This window comes from Aptenodytes patagonicus, chromosome 3 (assembly GCF_965638725.1).
Source record: "Aptenodytes patagonicus chromosome 3, bAptPat1.pri.cur, whole genome shotgun sequence".
Taxonomy (NCBI): domain Eukaryota; kingdom Metazoa; phylum Chordata; class Aves; order Sphenisciformes; family Spheniscidae; genus Aptenodytes; species Aptenodytes patagonicus.
This window is the reverse complement of record NC_134951.1, coordinates 21,463,568-21,480,290: the sequence shown is the minus strand read 5'-3', so window position 1 is coordinate 21,480,290 and position 16,723 is coordinate 21,463,568. Positions and strand designations below refer to the sequence as shown.

The 16,723-nt window shown below is 37.1% G+C and overlaps 1 protein-coding gene across 3 annotated transcripts in view; it reads right to left on the bottom strand.

Moving 5' to 3' along the window:
- The window catches only part of EIPR1 (EARP complex and GARP complex interacting protein 1), a 101,947-nt gene that overhangs the window by 6,615 nt on the left and 78,609 nt on the right, over nt 1-16,723 (bottom strand). For all 3 annotated transcript variants that reach the window (XM_076332837.1, XM_076332838.1, XM_076332839.1), the window contains 3 exons: nt 15,511-15,647; nt 11,912-12,079; nt 10,498-10,665 (listed from right to left, as the gene is read on the bottom strand). In XM_076332837.1, the coding sequence (XP_076188952.1) occupies nt 10,498-10,665; nt 11,912-12,079; nt 15,511-15,647 (473 nt within the window). The remainder of the gene's footprint in view (nt 1-10,497; nt 10,666-11,911; nt 12,080-15,510; nt 15,648-16,723) is intronic.

Sequence of the window (16,723 nt, the reverse complement as noted above, 5' to 3'; positions counted from 1 at the left end):
ATTCTCTTTTGCATTGCAAATATTTAAGAACAGATTCAGGCAATTCTCTGAAGTCCAAACCACCCAAGAGTCATTGATTGCGCTCTGCTAGCTGAGAACAGCCCTTCTTCCCTCCACTCACAGAGCCAATCCCTCCTCTCACAGCAAAACCACAGCACATTATTCTGTAGCTACAGGGTAGGTAAGTTTTCAGAGGATGGCCTTAGAGCTCCTTCACCCACAGAGGAACACCTCTGTCTGACAGGAATCAGACAGCCTTTCAGAAGCATCTCCCTGCCTCCCAGAAAGAGCCTTGTATTACAGCTGCAATCCTCCTAACAGAAAGCAAAGCCAAAGAGCCTTGTGAATGCTGCTCAATCATTTAAACAGATGCTGCTACTACAGAAATGAAGTGTTGTTATTGGCCGTCTTTGCCCTTTACCGCTGCTCTTTGAAAGCACGTGTCTCTACGATCACAAAGTGTATATAGTATCACATTTGAATCGCTTGCAGGATATCGCTGCTCCACCTAGCCAGCCTAACCAGCTGTGAACCTAACATTGCACTTAAAATTCAACTGAATTTAATGAATAAACCAAAAGCAGTCTGATACTGCAGAATAGCTTCAGATATTTAGTTTCAAGGACTTTTATAATTTTACTTATGCTACATTTAAGGTCAATTAACAAAAAAAGGTCATAGCACAAACAACATGGAGCCCCTGGTTAATTGCAAAGAGCAGGCTTGTTTTGCAGTTCTCCTGAATATGTACTTTGATACAAACCATCTAACAGCAGAGAGCTAATAAACACACACACAAACACACACACACACACACACACTTCATCTCCTGCAATGTGTTTTTCTAACTTCCTGTTAACTGACATGCCTGGTTAACTGAAAGTTGGTCATGTCCCCAGACGGCCATGTGCTTCACACGGTGCTCACCCACTTACCCACAACTCCATTATTCTGAAGGTTTCAAATGTCTCTCCGGATAAGCAGGGGAGTAATGCATGGTGCACATGGCCGTCAGGGGACATGACCGACTTTCAGTTAACCAGGAGTCTCAGTTAACCAAAGGTTGGATAAACAAGGGCAAATAAGCTTCTAGATGATACTATTTTCTGTATGCTCAGAGTTGTTTCAGCATTTCATTTAAATAACACAGTTAATCTAATTTAATTTACAGAAGTCATAGGGGAATGAGTGTTCAGGAAAGAAGCCTGTAGATGAACTTCTGTTTGGCATTTCCATTTGTAACCACAATTTTTAACTTTTATTATTGTCTATACACTGAATTTCTTCCTGGGTATGAAAGTAATTTTGTGCCTTCCCAGAAAAAAAAAGCATGCTATTCCATGTAGTTCTTCAGGCCACATGACTTCAGTGTTTGGTGGGTTTTTTTTCTTTTAAGTAGTGTAGATCTATGATAACATTATGTATAGACTACTTGTGCATAAGAACGGCATAGCCTTGAGACAGTTATTGAGAATATGAGAAAATCCTTATGGAAGTGATCACTTGGTGTAAAAGATCTAGGTACTATACAAGATAATCAGGATGAAAAAAAAACCCAAACCACTCAGAATGACCTGTGTCTCAGGAATGATACAGAAGATCCAGAAGAAACTGTCCATAAGCATCCTTTACAAACAGAATGAAAACAGATTAGCCTTTAAATTACATAATGGGTAATGAGCCCAGAAGGATTCTGCTAGTGGAACAAAGAGCAGAATTTATTTCATGCATGTGAAAGATTGTTCAAAATAATTAAAAAACCAGAAAGAGCAAGGTTGGTTGTGGTGTTTTTTTTTCCTCACAACAGGAATCTCTTGGAGACAGGTTACCTTACCCCATGCTAAGATACTTCCAAGAAAACACCTCAGATTTGTCTGCATTTTGGCTATGTGCATGCTTTTTTTGGTAATCCAAGAATAGGCTGAGGATACTATTTTTGAATCTATATGAATCTAAGATACTTACAATTGTTCAATTTCTGAGTCCCACAACAACCTATTTACTCTCAATGAATTTTTACACAGCTTTTACACATTTTTATTAAAGAATCAGCTCAGACTCTCCTAACTCCCCAGATATTAAATATAACTTGGTTAATGCAAGAAGTTAGACTTAACAGCTATGACACTGACATTTATTTAAGCAAGGTAACAAATACCTTTTAAACATATATATATATATAAAAAAAAAAAAAAAGAAAGAGTATGAAAAAAAGATGATTTTGGTCACAGCGCATACTGGTGGAACACATACAAAACAACTTGTATTTATCTTAAGATGGTTTTGTCTATTTAGATATTTTAATCACCCTTCTGTTTTTATCAGCTGCTACAATTTTATCTCTCCTTAACATACAGTAGGTAATTTCAGAGCCTAACATATCATAGCACTGATGAGTGTATTTTTTCTAATACTCTATTCATAATGTAGCAATGACTAAATGAATACTGCTATACTTTCATGTGCATTATTCTTATCTCAGAAACTTCTCATTTCATAGTTACCAACTCCTGATGACAATGCCCAGGTTATTTGCCGCCTTCGGTTAGATGCATAACACCAGGCAGAGAAGAGGAGGACATTCGAAGTGGACTAGATACTGGGATAAAGTCAGCAGATCTTTGGCAGGTTTTGGAACAGAGAGGAGAGTTCAGGACCTTAAATTTCTTCCCAGTTAAAGTTCAGAAACAGGAAGAGTACCTGTACAGAGGTGGATATGAAGTAAACTTTCTTCTGTGCTACTTTAATACATATAATTCAGGTTGTTGCCAAAACACAGAGATTTCTGTTTTTACGTAAAAGCTGCAGGGTATGGGTGCAAAAATGCAGTTGCTATGCTATAGCTAGTTTAGTGTACCACAGGTTTAGGTGCTTGGCCTATTGATCCCTTGATCAAATATAGTCTGACTAGACTATATTTGATAAGCATACTTGGTAATCACTTGTTATGCCTGGCAAGCTTAGTAACCTATTTTCTTCCTTGTCCTAAATCTCCCTGCCCCTTAAAAAGTTCCTTTCGTTTCTCATTTTCCTGTACTATTTTAAAGACTTTTTCTGGCCAGACTAAAATACCTTTTTCTCTCCTATATATGTTCTTGCATTGCATCAACTGACAAGGCATCAAACTCTTATGTCATCGAGAACTCATAGTAAGAAATGTGTAATCTCTACCTGCATCCTGCATAAATTTAAGACCTGTGCCACACAGAGCTGAAACGGGACTGCTTTCTCTTTGTAGTCTTACTCACATAGCACGACCCCTACCAGCTTCTCCCATGAAGGGAGACGAGCTATCATTTTACTAGATAACTTTGAGGTTAATTGTGTTACAGACTTGAGAGAGAAGCCTGTTAAGCCTTGGATAATTGTTTTCATGTAGAGAGCTGTTATTTCCAATTACTTCTCATGCTAACAACCACTTAAGTTTGCAGTGCTTGCGATTCTGTTTTGTCACCACAATGTTCAATAAAATATGTTTTTCAGAGTCACCAAAAATCATTAATTCCATATCACAGTCAAAATTAAATCCTCTTTAATCTAAAAATTACTATGAAATAGATGTGATTCAATAGAGCAGCAACATGTACTGCAGCAACCAAAATTAATCCTGAAAAGCATGCCATTGGATTGTAGAACAAGGCCCATGGATGCCCCTTCCCTTTAACTGTAGGAAAAAACTTAGCAACTGTAAGATTTTGTTTCTGGTAAGCTTAGACAACACACTACTTCCTTTTTCACTCTGTTAAGGAAAACAGAATTCAAGGATGTTTATACTGGAACACAATTTTTATGTATAGTAATTGGCCATTCATACTATTGAAAGCATTTATCTTTTTTTAACTTGAAAAAACAGCCTTCTGAACTGCTTCTACAGGAAAACAGCATCTTTAAAAACAGGAAATGCATATTTTAATATAACAGGTTTCATAGCTGTCCTAATACGCAAAATAAATTAAGGAGGGAATATATCTGCTGATGAAGGTTAAAGAAATAAATAGTACAGAAAACACACATGTTTTTAAAGCAGAATAGTCTAGGAATTGGGAAGAGCTGCTGCACTAGATTTGGCCCAGCTTCTTACACATCCAACCAAGTAAAGTCCTGAATACTGGCATTCCCCAAAACAGAAACTATTTAAGCTGTTTTAATTAATTGAGTCTTTGGCTGATTCCATAGCATAACCCTATGATTTCTAGAGTTCTCCAAGACATAAATACCACAAGCAGAATATCTTCAAAATTAACACTACTGGCAGCTGTGTGAAAATACACTGAAAGCCTGCCTTATCATGAACGTTTGGCAAATACTTTTCAAAATATCAACGTTAAAAATTCACTCTCCTGAAGTCACGGATGCCTATACAAAGGTGTTATGTTAGATCACACAGTTCGTATGTATTACTGTGAAACCACATGATTTACTATTCAAAAGGCTCCAAACCACATTTCTATCACAAAAAGTAGAAACCACAACCTCCTTTAGATGGAATTTTGAAGGAAATATCTTTCTACAGAGAGGCCAGCCACCATTTTCTCTCTGGCCCATTCCGATTGCTGAAGATGTTCCTACACTTAAAATCTCATTAAAAACTTCACTATCTCAATGAGATACTCTGTACTGGAAGGACCAATCCTTTACATCTCTCAGCTTTAAACACAAAATGGTGAGAAGTGCTTGTGTTAGATCTTGTTCTGTTTTTATCAAAGGACAGGGTGGCTAACATCTATTGTGAAAAAGATGGAAACATAAGACCAAGAAAAACTAAATACTAAATACTAAATACTAAATACTAAAAAAATGTATTTCCTAATGTGAATTTCTGGTACAATCTTCAATAGATAACAAAGATAAGTATAAGTTTAGACCATATCATCAAAAAATGTAGCATAAGGGAGAAGACAGCATACTGACCTTAGTAATCAGTTCTGCCAGCGAAAACAGAGCAGACACCTTAAGCCTCTAAACCCCAAAAAGAGCAGGTAGCTCATTCTGCAAAATTAAAGTTTAAGGGTGGCTTCCTTTTCAGGACTGATGTATAAGCTCAAAATGCTATTGACCACATAAACCTTATCATTGGTATGGATACATGAAAGGATTTTTCTCTTAAAAAGCAAGTCCTCTATTATCGATTGAGCCTTGTCACAAAGTTCTGGCCATAGAAGTAATGAGGAATGAAAACACCGCTGTAGATGCAGCATGTACCTTGCTCTTGGTGCTCCCAAGGTAGCAGATGGTCTTCTCATGCTGTGTATCATCAGCATACCAAACAGAGGCCTACAGAGTTTAAAATTCAAACCAATAAAGCAAATAAATATGTTGCACTAACTAAAGAAAAGGAATCCTGATTGGTGAGTAAAAATGGTCACACTAAGCTGCAAGAACCTGGTAGTTTTTGTTTATTGTTAAGAAATAGCAATGTAGAATTAAAATGACTGTCAGACTGGTTTAATACAACCAAATATAGACTCACTCACTAACATAACGATTTTGGATGACCAAAGAATGAAGAAAGGATATAAGTCACCACCTCCCTTTGGAGGAAGACAGTTCTCAGTGCTCTGCAGGTGTCTAAAAGGGAACTGACGGATGCCTTCAGGAGCTTTGGAATTAAGGCAAGTTCAGTGTTGCAGGGAGGAAGTCCTTGCAACACCAGAGTGCAAAACCATTAAAGAAAGAGAGGCCGAGGAAAAGCCTGCCTTAATCGGTTGCATCCATAGATGTGGAATGACCCCACGCTTTAAATGTTTTGTTCAAACCGAGGCATTCAAAGCACTCCCTATGTTCTTACCCAGGCACACCAGCTTTGTTTTGGGGATGAAAGCTAAATGCACCCCAAATACTCACCTCATCTGTTCTAATTTGTTTTGTACACTTTTTTCTACCTCTGGATCAAGGTGCTAGAAGTTAAGGTAGGAGTACAGCTTTTCATTCCCCATTTCTCAACTAATTTTTTGCCATATTTGAACTGTGCATTAAATTATCCAGACTAGGGACTTGACCAGAATACACCATAGCTCTCCTCTAGCCACATGCCTGTACCTCCTCTCTGTGGACAGCTCAAACCTCTTTTTAGACTACCTACTTTCAACAGATGCTTTGGGCTTCCGAAACAGAAAGTGCTGAAGCCTTTCCTTGTTCAGTGCAAGAAAACAAACGCAGTTGGCATATTTCTCCTAGACACATTTCACAAAGGCAGTGCATGCACAGCTAACATGTTTTGGAACAAACAAAAACACAGTTAGTGAGAAGAGATAAACTCAAGAATATGGCTGATGGCAAAAGAAAATCCTAAAGGGAAGAATCAGAAGTCTCCAAAGATGATTCAGAAGGCAGTAAAGGTCCCTGAGCTGCAAATAGTCAGGGGCTAGAAGCATACCCAAGGGAAGTATCATCTCCTTTTCCTGTTTTTATAATCTCTCCTCTCAGCTGCTATCAGAGACATGATACAGGCTAGGGAGACCTTTCATATGATACAGGGAGGCTGCTCTTACACTTTTATGATTGATGAGAGAAACAACAACAACAGCAGTTAAAAAGTAGGGAAGAGACAGCAAACTAGTTGCTCTTATCTGAACCAGCAGTTCAGGTCACTCGATTGCGACAAGAGACAGATCCTCATGCAATAGTCCTAGTTATATTGCTTATGCAAGCATGTTCTGGTCTCCAAGACGGGAGCATATATAGTCCAAGATGTCAACACATACATGGACAAAAACCTAAAGGGGAAACCTCAAAGAATAATTCCTTAGTAAGAATAGAATACAGCAACTTTTGGTTTGTTGTCTATTCATTACTCAATGAACCTGTATTCTTTTCTTAAAAAAAAAAAGTTATCTCCAAATAATTATTTTTCAGTTGTGAACCTTAGAAACTAGGCATTTACTAGAGAAAATCTGGCAAGAATAAACGAGTGGGTAGGCTCATGCATAGTTCTACATGGTTGAACAATGAAGGGTTAAACTGACAGATTACTTGGTTTTGTCTCCAGCCAAGAAATACAATAAAAATTAGAAAGTTTACTCAAAAATGTATTAGAAATGACATGAATCTTAAAGATCTCAGAAGTCTTAGCTGTGTAGAATAGTATTACAAGCCAACGTATTTAAAATATAGGGATTTTTAATAAGTAGAAAAAAGAATTTGAAGATACAACTGCTACATGCTCTTCATTTTTTTATTTAATCCAAGGAGTATTTTTACAAGTTATTTTATTCAGAACATGAAAAATAGGTAGCCCATGAGGAAAGAGCCTTTTTCTTTCTTTCCACTTGATATTTTAACCTTCTTTTGAGAGAGATTTGGTCACTCAGTCTGAAGGTGACTGACTGGAGATACTAGTTGTACAGACACCTGCTCTTCCTGGTGTATTTCAAGATACACCTGAAAAAGACATTTTCTTTTTCAAGATTTGTGTGCTATTTAATAGTGTCATGGTTTAACCCTAGTTGGCAACCAGGAACCACACAGCTGCTCACTCGTTTACCCTCCCCACCCCCAGTGGGATGGGGGAGAGAATCGGAAGAGCAAAAGTAAGAAAATTTGTGGGTTGAGATAAGAGCAGATTAATACTTGAAATATAATAATAATATTAATATTATTATTATTAATAATAATAATAATAATAATAATAATAATAATTGCAATGAAAAGGAAAACAACAAAACAGAGAGAGAAACAAAACCCAGGAAGAACAAGTGATGCAACCACTCACCACCTGCTGACCAACACCCAGCCAGTCCCCAGGCAGCGATCACTGCCCCCCGGCCAACTCACCCCAGTTTATATACTGAACATGACATCACATGGTATGGAATATCCCTTTGGCCAGTTTGGGTCAGCTGTCCTGGCTGTGCCCCCTCCCAGCTCTTGTGCACCTCCTTGCTGGCAGAGTATGGAAAGCTGAAAAGTCCTTGACTTAGTATAAACACTGCTTAGCAACAACTAAAACATCGGTGTGTTATCAACATTATTCTCATGCTAAATCCAAAACACAGCACTATAGTAGCTACTAGGATGAAAATTAACTCTATCCCAGCTGAAACCAGGACAAATAACAAACCAGATGTCCTCCAAAACAGGATAAAAATGAAACCCATGAGAATATAACACTTTCTTGAAAGTCTAGAACATACCCAAGAAAAAAAAAACAAAAACCCAAAGCAAAACACACACCCCCTACACGCCCAACCAAACCATACAATAAAACCGTGTGTTTTACAGAAGAGACAGTACCCATGGAAAGGTGCAACAGACTCTTCAAAGAGGTCTCCAGGAAACAGGTACTAAAGCCTAAATACTTGGCACTAGTGGTTAACTAACAAGTATTCTGAACAGCTGTTATGCCCTGCTTCACTAGTGTGCTCAGAGCTAAACAGACATTCATCTGGCAACAGTTCAAGGCTGGTGAGCACCTTGCAAACATCCTTCCAGCTCAACTCATAACAAGGAGGGGGAAAAAAAAAAGAAAACAAAACCAAAACAAGACTCTTACAGTACCAAGCAAATGTTGCAAACACTAATGTGCTTTCCCAGGTTTTATAGAGAACAGATTAGCAGCTGAAAAGCATATATTTAAAAAGCAAAAGCAGCATTGATACTCTTGTAGCCTCTGGGAACGGACAAGGGCTCTACATCATTACTATGCAATTCATTCATGATGTGGTTTACATCCATCCCATAGCCAAAGGAAAAGATGAGTTATATTTGTTGTATTGCTTTGCATATTCTTGGTTTCAAAAATTCCTATTCTAGAAACAATTGCTTGTGCTAATGAGGCAACCTACACTGTCTACAATCAACAGAAATTCAGAACTCCAGATAACCTACTATCTGTCAGAACACTATTTAACTTGCGATGTTATTTATATTAATACATTCCCACCATATACACACAGGAAACCGTAGTCTCTTTCACACTTCCAATAATGCTCTTTATCTTCCATCCAGAACAGAATAAATAGCAATCCCCAGCCAAAGGTAAGGACCCAAAAGGTACATCATATTTAAAATGCTGTAGTTTAGCTACGTTCTAGAAAGTACGTACTGTTGATGTGAGCAACTTTCTAGGTACTTAGATACCTTGATTTTCCAGACACTTACATCACCTATTATTTCTAGAAACATTTTATACATTTAAAATTAACCATTTCTATATATGGGACCGCTTCCTTATTTAATACTAAAAAAATAGTTTCCAGGTCCTTTATGTGAAGTCAAACTGTCAAGACTATTTGGAGCAAAACTACATCTTTATTAATAAAATAAAGGTGCAAGAGCAACCTTAAAAATGCAACTAGAGAAGTAACCTAAACTTTATTTAGAATTTTAACTGAAACATCTAGCAAACACAGCTGAGTAACTGAGGGATCTTTTTTGTAATTTCCTTGTTCCTCATCCTATCTGACTGTTCTTCATTTTAAAAGATAGTTCAGGAGGTAATCTGCCTATTTCACTGCAGACAGCTTTGTGTATTAAAATAAATTAACAAATGTAACAAAACAACTGCTCAGTGCAGACATGTAGAACATGGATATTCACAGTTGCAAAGAATAGAAAAATACAGACTAAAGCCTGTTGATCTCAAAGTATTTTACATTAGTTTCAGTATCATTATCTTCATTTTGTAAAGGAAGTGTTTGCTGAAGATCACCATGTAAGCTCATTGGAAAATTAGAAAGCCTCAGCCCACACTAGATCTACAGAACTCCCTATATACATATATATATATATATATATTCCTAAAGAAGTAGAGAGGAAAACAAGCATCATATTGCACAATGAAAAAGTTCAAAGCAGACAAAAATGGAGGATGAAAAATGATTATTTCAGCATTTCAGTTAACTCTTTACTAAAAAACCCATCCCTCCAAAATTCACATGCAAAATATGTGAATTCCTCACACACCCAAATGGAATGGCGTTTACAAATGCTTGCAATAACGTGCATTATCCTCTACCAAGAGAGTCAAAAACAAAGTTCTGTTTTGCTTGAAGTAGGTCTAATGGGTTATTGGTTTCTAGAGCAGTCAGCAATATTGTAAGTGAAATTTACAAAAATTAATGTATTTATACTTCCTTTCTTCCGCCTGTGCAGAAGCTCACCCATTAGCCTGGTAACGTCTCCTAAAGGTTAGAACACATACACAGAAAAAGCAGAAAGCAGATTTTCAACTCTCACTTAACCCAGATTATTGTATGTGCTTGACTTGATCCAGAGCTCCCTTAAAGTGAATCTTTTCACTGATCCAGTGGGCTTCAGGACTGCTCCTCAGCATCACCTTCCCCTTCCCACCAGTGAACTCACAGCGACCGTGCCAATCAGATTTAAAGAGTGGATTCCACCCAAGACTCTGAGTAAAGAAGGATGAAGTAGGAATTAGAACTACTTACCTGAAAGGCTTGTATACAAAAATCCTAGTCAGCAAAAAAATAGCATGTTAACCATTACAATGAAAAGACAAACTACAAGCATCTGCATAAAACTCAGGAAACTTCATACTTCTCTTCTTGATGCGGGTCCTCTTGATCACTTAGTTCATCATCATCTACCATATGCCCAAATGGTTCAGAAGAAATTGATACCATATTAGACAGGATAACTCTGCTATCACTGCTTCCTGTAAGGATCAGCTGATCATGAGAATGATTGTATCTGACATTCCAGACCCTAAAAAATGAAATAAAAAAGAACAAGAGGCTATTCTGGGCAGGTAGGGCATCAATGTTAAATGATTTTTTTAAAAAATTGATCTTTGACTTAAATGTTGTAAGTACACATAGAAGTGACATGGCTTATTCCAACCATTGTTTTTTGCCATCTTCATTTGGCTTTTAGGCTTCCATGTAATCTGTTTTCTATGAGGTGTCTTTAAAATTCAACAAATAAGTTTTGGGGGAAAAAAAAAATCCAAAGAACAAAACACACCATTCAGTGGTAGCATTCCTTGAGTGTACATGCCAATTCATTGTTTAGTAAGTCAGATAAATATAAGTTCTAAATATAAAAATTTTCCCAAAGCAAAATACGGATTAGAAATAACCGTTAAACAAAAATCTCAGAACATTCTTACAGTAAAGTTTAAAATAGACCCTAAAACAAAAGTAGGATTATACTTCTCTTCAATTTTTACATTTTACATATCAAGTTAATACCAAATGTCTTATGATTCTTGTTTTATTCCTTTTCTTTTCATCTTCTGGAAAAAAGTATAAATGCCGCTTCTGTTAATACACATCTTCATTCCCCTCAAAGTAGCTTCAGGGTTCAGATTTATTTTGCAAGAATTACTCCAACCCAAATTTTATGAAATATGAACTGCTCATCTTTTCTTAACCACTGAAGTCTGCAAACATCAGACAAGATTCTCTCCTTGCTCCAGCCACAGGCCAGAGTGGTAGATATAGGCTCTAAATATATCTTGGAGAATAAAATGACTCGCTTGCATATTCTGGCTTAAGGGCTCCGAAGAGCATGAAAAAAGTGGGACTGAATTATTGAGCATTTCCACCAACCAACAACAGAAGGATAGATGGCAGCTGCTGCAACCAAAACAGCTCAAGGGCTTTTCTGCATATCAGGTGCAGCAGATCAGGCTCAATTTGGGAAGGCACACCTGTGTCCCAGCTGGCCCCTACAAGCCACATTCTATGCTGTGCTTCTCAAAGGTGTACCCTATCTCCCAACAATGTTAACAACAGTTTCTTGCCAATTAGACTAACATTGTCTAAACTCTTCATTTACAATCACACAAGGAACATTCACATGTTGAAACCTTTCCTCCGTGCAGAAAAATGATTATTCACAACAGCACAAACATAGTTAGTTTGCCTTGTTCCTAAAGAGTAAAATAATTAGCTGAATAAATTACATAAGCCATCCACCCACAAAACAGCATGCAGATAATTTGTTCTACCAGTGGGAATGCTCCTCTAGTGTCTTCACTGGTTCAGTGACATTTCTTGTGTCCCAGAATTTCACCTTGCAGTCATCTCCACAGCTAGCCAGGTAGTACTGTTTATTGGGATTAAAGTCTAGGTCTCGTACCAGCTGTCCGTGTGCATTTTCTATGCAATATATCTGTCTGTAAAACACATTAAAAAAATTAAATGGTCTATAAAAAGCTAACCGCACTCCACTGACAGGAATCTGTTTCCCTGGAAACTTGCATAATCCCCTTCACACCCGCAGACCTAGAGTTCCCATTGCTAGTGCATAGTTTAGGGAAATCCCAGCTGTTAACAACAGTGACTTGTATAGATTTCTCAGCTTGCACTGAAGCTTTGCTCTTTCCTTGTTTGCATTAGGATCATCTGGAGCTAAAAGGAAACAGTAGTTCCAGATGATTCTAGCACAGCTTTCTAACAACTGTTATGAAATGTCTGCTACTACTAAACCACAATATTTTCAGATAAGAGCTTCTCCACCCCTGAGGAGTTATGCCTATTCTGTATTTATGACATCTAGTTCTCCCTACATGAAAAGCTGAGATGCAAAGGAGGCAACAGATACGAACAACAGCTTTTTATTATTGCTCTATTTTGAACTTATCTTCTTGAGCTTTGGCATTTATCATTAATTTACCCGTGGCCCTTAAACTACTCAGCCATGCTCATACTCATGCATGTGGACCACTTCAGAAAACATTTGTAGTACTACTAACAACCTAGCATCCTTATTCAAAACATCACGTTCCATCAGTTTGCCTCCATACCTCGCCTCTTAAACTTCGGGTTGTTTTTTTGTTTCTTTCTGCTATCGCATTACCAGTTTTATGAAAAGTCTGTACCTGTTCTCATGTCCATTCTCAAAGCCACCATCTACCAAAGTTCTGCTTAGATTTGAGAGTCTCCTACAATCTTCACTAGAACTTGTCCACACTTTGTGAGCTTTTTTCTTTTTTTAAATGAAAAATGTTTCTCTTCAGAAAACACAGATGGACCAAAACTTTGTACTTCCTGCGCTGTATATATATTCTCCTCTGAAGACCAGACAGAGGAGTCTCTTACTGTTAATACCTAACTACTAATACAAAGCAAAGTAGCTCCATAAGGAGCGATTCAAAGTATACCAGGCCTATACTAAGCCCTATCCTGACAGCTATGGCAGTCACTCGGGATGGAGGATATCACCTTGATATCCAACTTCAACACTAGGAGTTTGAGAGGTTAAGGGTATCACTCAAGTATACCTCCCTACCAGGTATTCTGGGATCTAAATTCAACATTTCCTCTTAATTTCTTGAAACATCTTTACGGGAAAATCTTTAAATCTCGAGCATCCTTGCAGCAATAAAACACTTCTTTCCTCCTTTATTGCACCTTTCACTTCTTTCTTGCACTTCTTGCATTGCTCATAAGGGCTTAAAAAGAAATACCACTGCCCGCTGTACATTCAGTAGTGCTTACCATGAAAGCCTTTGGCCCAACTTAACTGTTATTCTGACCACTTGATCCCTTTCCTTCCCAAATATGAATGTTCTTTTCTTTCACTCTATCATCCTACCTACAGCAATAATACCTACATTGAATTTCCCACTTACATCGTAAGATTAAGGCCAGATCACACAAACATTTTCTCCAGCTACTGGCTCCACCTTCTCATATTTTTTCTTCCATATTTTTTTAGAATTTATTCTTGGAGTCTGAATTTTCCTCATACAATTCACTCTCTAAATCCATTCAGCCTAGTGTCTGTCTCCTCTGCTTCACAAGCTCTTCTCTGATTAAGATTGCTTCCCATTCTAGTCTAGGAGTCTTCCCACCAACCTCTTCCCCCCTCTCCCCCCACCCTTCTTTGTTTGCTATGTCCAAAATCATTCACTCCCTCTATCTTACAGCTATCATAATCACACTCTGCGGAAGTAGCTATTCTAGCTATTTCTTTAATATCTCTCCTCTCTTATTCTTTGCTGGTATAGCAGTTTTCTGTCCTTGATTTTTTTCCCCTCTCATTTTTTGCTTCTTACACTGCCCTGACTTTAAACTCCTACCCCTAGCCTAACTAGTCATTATCAAATATTCTCATCATTCTAGACATATTACAGTGTAATTGCAGATGAGACTTATTCTTGCACATATTTTTCAAGTACGTTGCAAACAGCTCTTTGGCATAGCCTAGTACTTGTAAATTGGTTCAAGGACTATCTAATCTGAGCTTCACTTAAAGTAATTAGAATTGTGGGGTTTGCTTTTGTTAACCAAGCTACCCTTTAATTGAGGATCTTGTTAACATCTGGACTATCTATCTTTTATGAAAGTTACTCAGAGTATTCACTTAATGCAAGATAGAGATGCTTTTTCTAATGAGACAGAGCATGAAGCAGACTTCACAGTATTTAACATTTTCTACTTAGAAACACAGGCTTTACTCTTAAGGTCTGCATGCTATATGTTAAGAATAGGATGATTACAAAAACATCACAGGAAGGCAACTTTCTCCTTTGCTTTCTCTAAAGCAACAAAAAAACCCCCAACTTTCTCCTTTGTCCTTTCTTTCCTCTCTTGTATGCTTCATTTAAAAGAGTCTTCATAAATGAAAGTATACACATATATATGAAGTTAGATTTTTATATATCCTTTTACAGGGCAAAGAACAGGACTTTCAAACCTGATGGCAAGCATACAGGAAGTGCTTAATTATTATATTTGTATTTTTAGCTTTTGTGTATTAAATTAAATAAACCTTTTTGGCAAAAACACACAAGGCTGGCAAACATGGGGATTTATTGCTACACCCCTGAGCTGGCAGGAACCATAGAACTAAATTTAAAGTCATCCCCCTTTAAGGCAACAAAAGTTATTACAAGACATCAGTCTTCTCGGTTTAGTGATAAATTACTATGTGCTAAGGGGATAAAGCGTATCTTAAAAAAGCTTGCACAGGCTTTAGTAGTCATGGCAACAGATGTGCACAACATCACTCCTTTGCTTATCAAAAGCACAACTGAGCAGGGGGGAAAACACCTTATTAGGTATATTCAAAGCCTTAATTGATTCGGTTATGGTTTTGATAGATTCAGTAGTTTCATATAACTAGCATGCTACAATCTTTAATATAGTATAGTATACTATTTGTTAAAATCAGAAAAGTGAAGAGTGAAACTTACCCTGTGAATTACCTTCAGAGATTAAAGTTACTTTTAAATAGTATGCTATGAAGACAGTTCATAGCATAGTCAGGACTGATGTTAAATCATTTTCAGGTTGAATTACAGAACAGCTTCATTCAAGTAATGCCTATGTATTGAACAAATCATCTTGAGACTTAGTACATAGTTCAGTAAAACTCAATATACAAGTTAGAATTGAAGTTGAAGGGAAAAAACAGAGAAACCCCTTTACTAAATTGTGAATATATGAGCTATGCAAGCACAACCATTCCTTTTATAAGTGATAGCTTTGCCACATTTCTAATCTTTAAAAGAAAAGAAAAAAAATTGTTAGGAGCAATGAAAAAATCCATCTCCAAAGGAGATTGTCTTTTTTAGAGAACAAGACTGCAATTTCTCATTACCTCATGCTTCGTGTATCCCATCCTCGAACAGTGGTATCATTGGCTGTTGCAATCTGTGTACAATTGTGGTGTGGACTCCATCTTCCAGAAGTAAATTTTAATTGTCCTTTCCCTTCCAAGGCTGCAGAACTAGAGAGCTAAAATAATGAAACAAAGCTGGCAATGTTTCTAAATGTAAAGCTAAAATGAAATTAGTTCCACTGAAGACAAAAACTGCACAATAGCCTGTTGTTCCAAGTGTATCAGACTAGCAAAATCCTAAGATAAAAAAGAAAAAATTAAAAGCTAGAGCTGATTTTGTATCTCATAAAGTAATTTTTACAAAGGCTCATGCAGTGTAATGTATTCAGAAATATCAGAAGTACCGTACTACTTTATAAACTAAAATAAGCAGTTTCAGATCATTTGTTGAAACAATAGACAGACAATATGGGCACACGGCACAAATTTGTAGCTGCCTAAAACAGACAAATAAACACACCCATTTAGTTTCATGAACAGTCTTACAAGACTGTTTTTCCACGTCAAAATGCCAAATTTTATCTGCAGGAACAGAATTATAGTGTCAAAGACTCTTCAATAAATATATAGTAGCTTTTAAAAATAAAAAAATCAAGGGCCAGGTGCCCATGCCATCACATACATGCCTATTAAAATAATAGCAGGTACTAGATCACTAATCTACAATCTGTGAGAATTAAAGGTTTCAGTTCCAAAACCAGGCTTGCGTGTCATTGAGCAGAGAGCTCTGCATCTCCATAGTTAGTGAAAAGAAGGCACAAAGTAATCAACTTTCTCTTTGAAGCTGCAGACACTGCAAATTACTTTTACTTCTAACCACTTACTGAAACTGATTGTTTAATATCTAAGGCGGGGGGGGGGCAAAATAGTTGCATTTTAATCAGATATAAAATTTATACAAATTTCAAGTGGTTGGGCAGACAGCAGACTTATTTGGTCATCTTGCAGATGATGTTCATATTTCGGAATGTTTCATTAAGATGGATTTCACAAAAGCAGATTACTGCGCTGGATCTCGTTGGATCACTTTTCTCCTTTACCTAAATCCTAACACATCATAAAATATTCTATTAAATAAAAGATTTCTCAGCAGAAATATTACACTCTGATGGATGAAGAAGACCAACACATACATACTGCTTACATAAACTTTAACTGACATCAACAGGAAAAGACACTGTCAATACAAGAC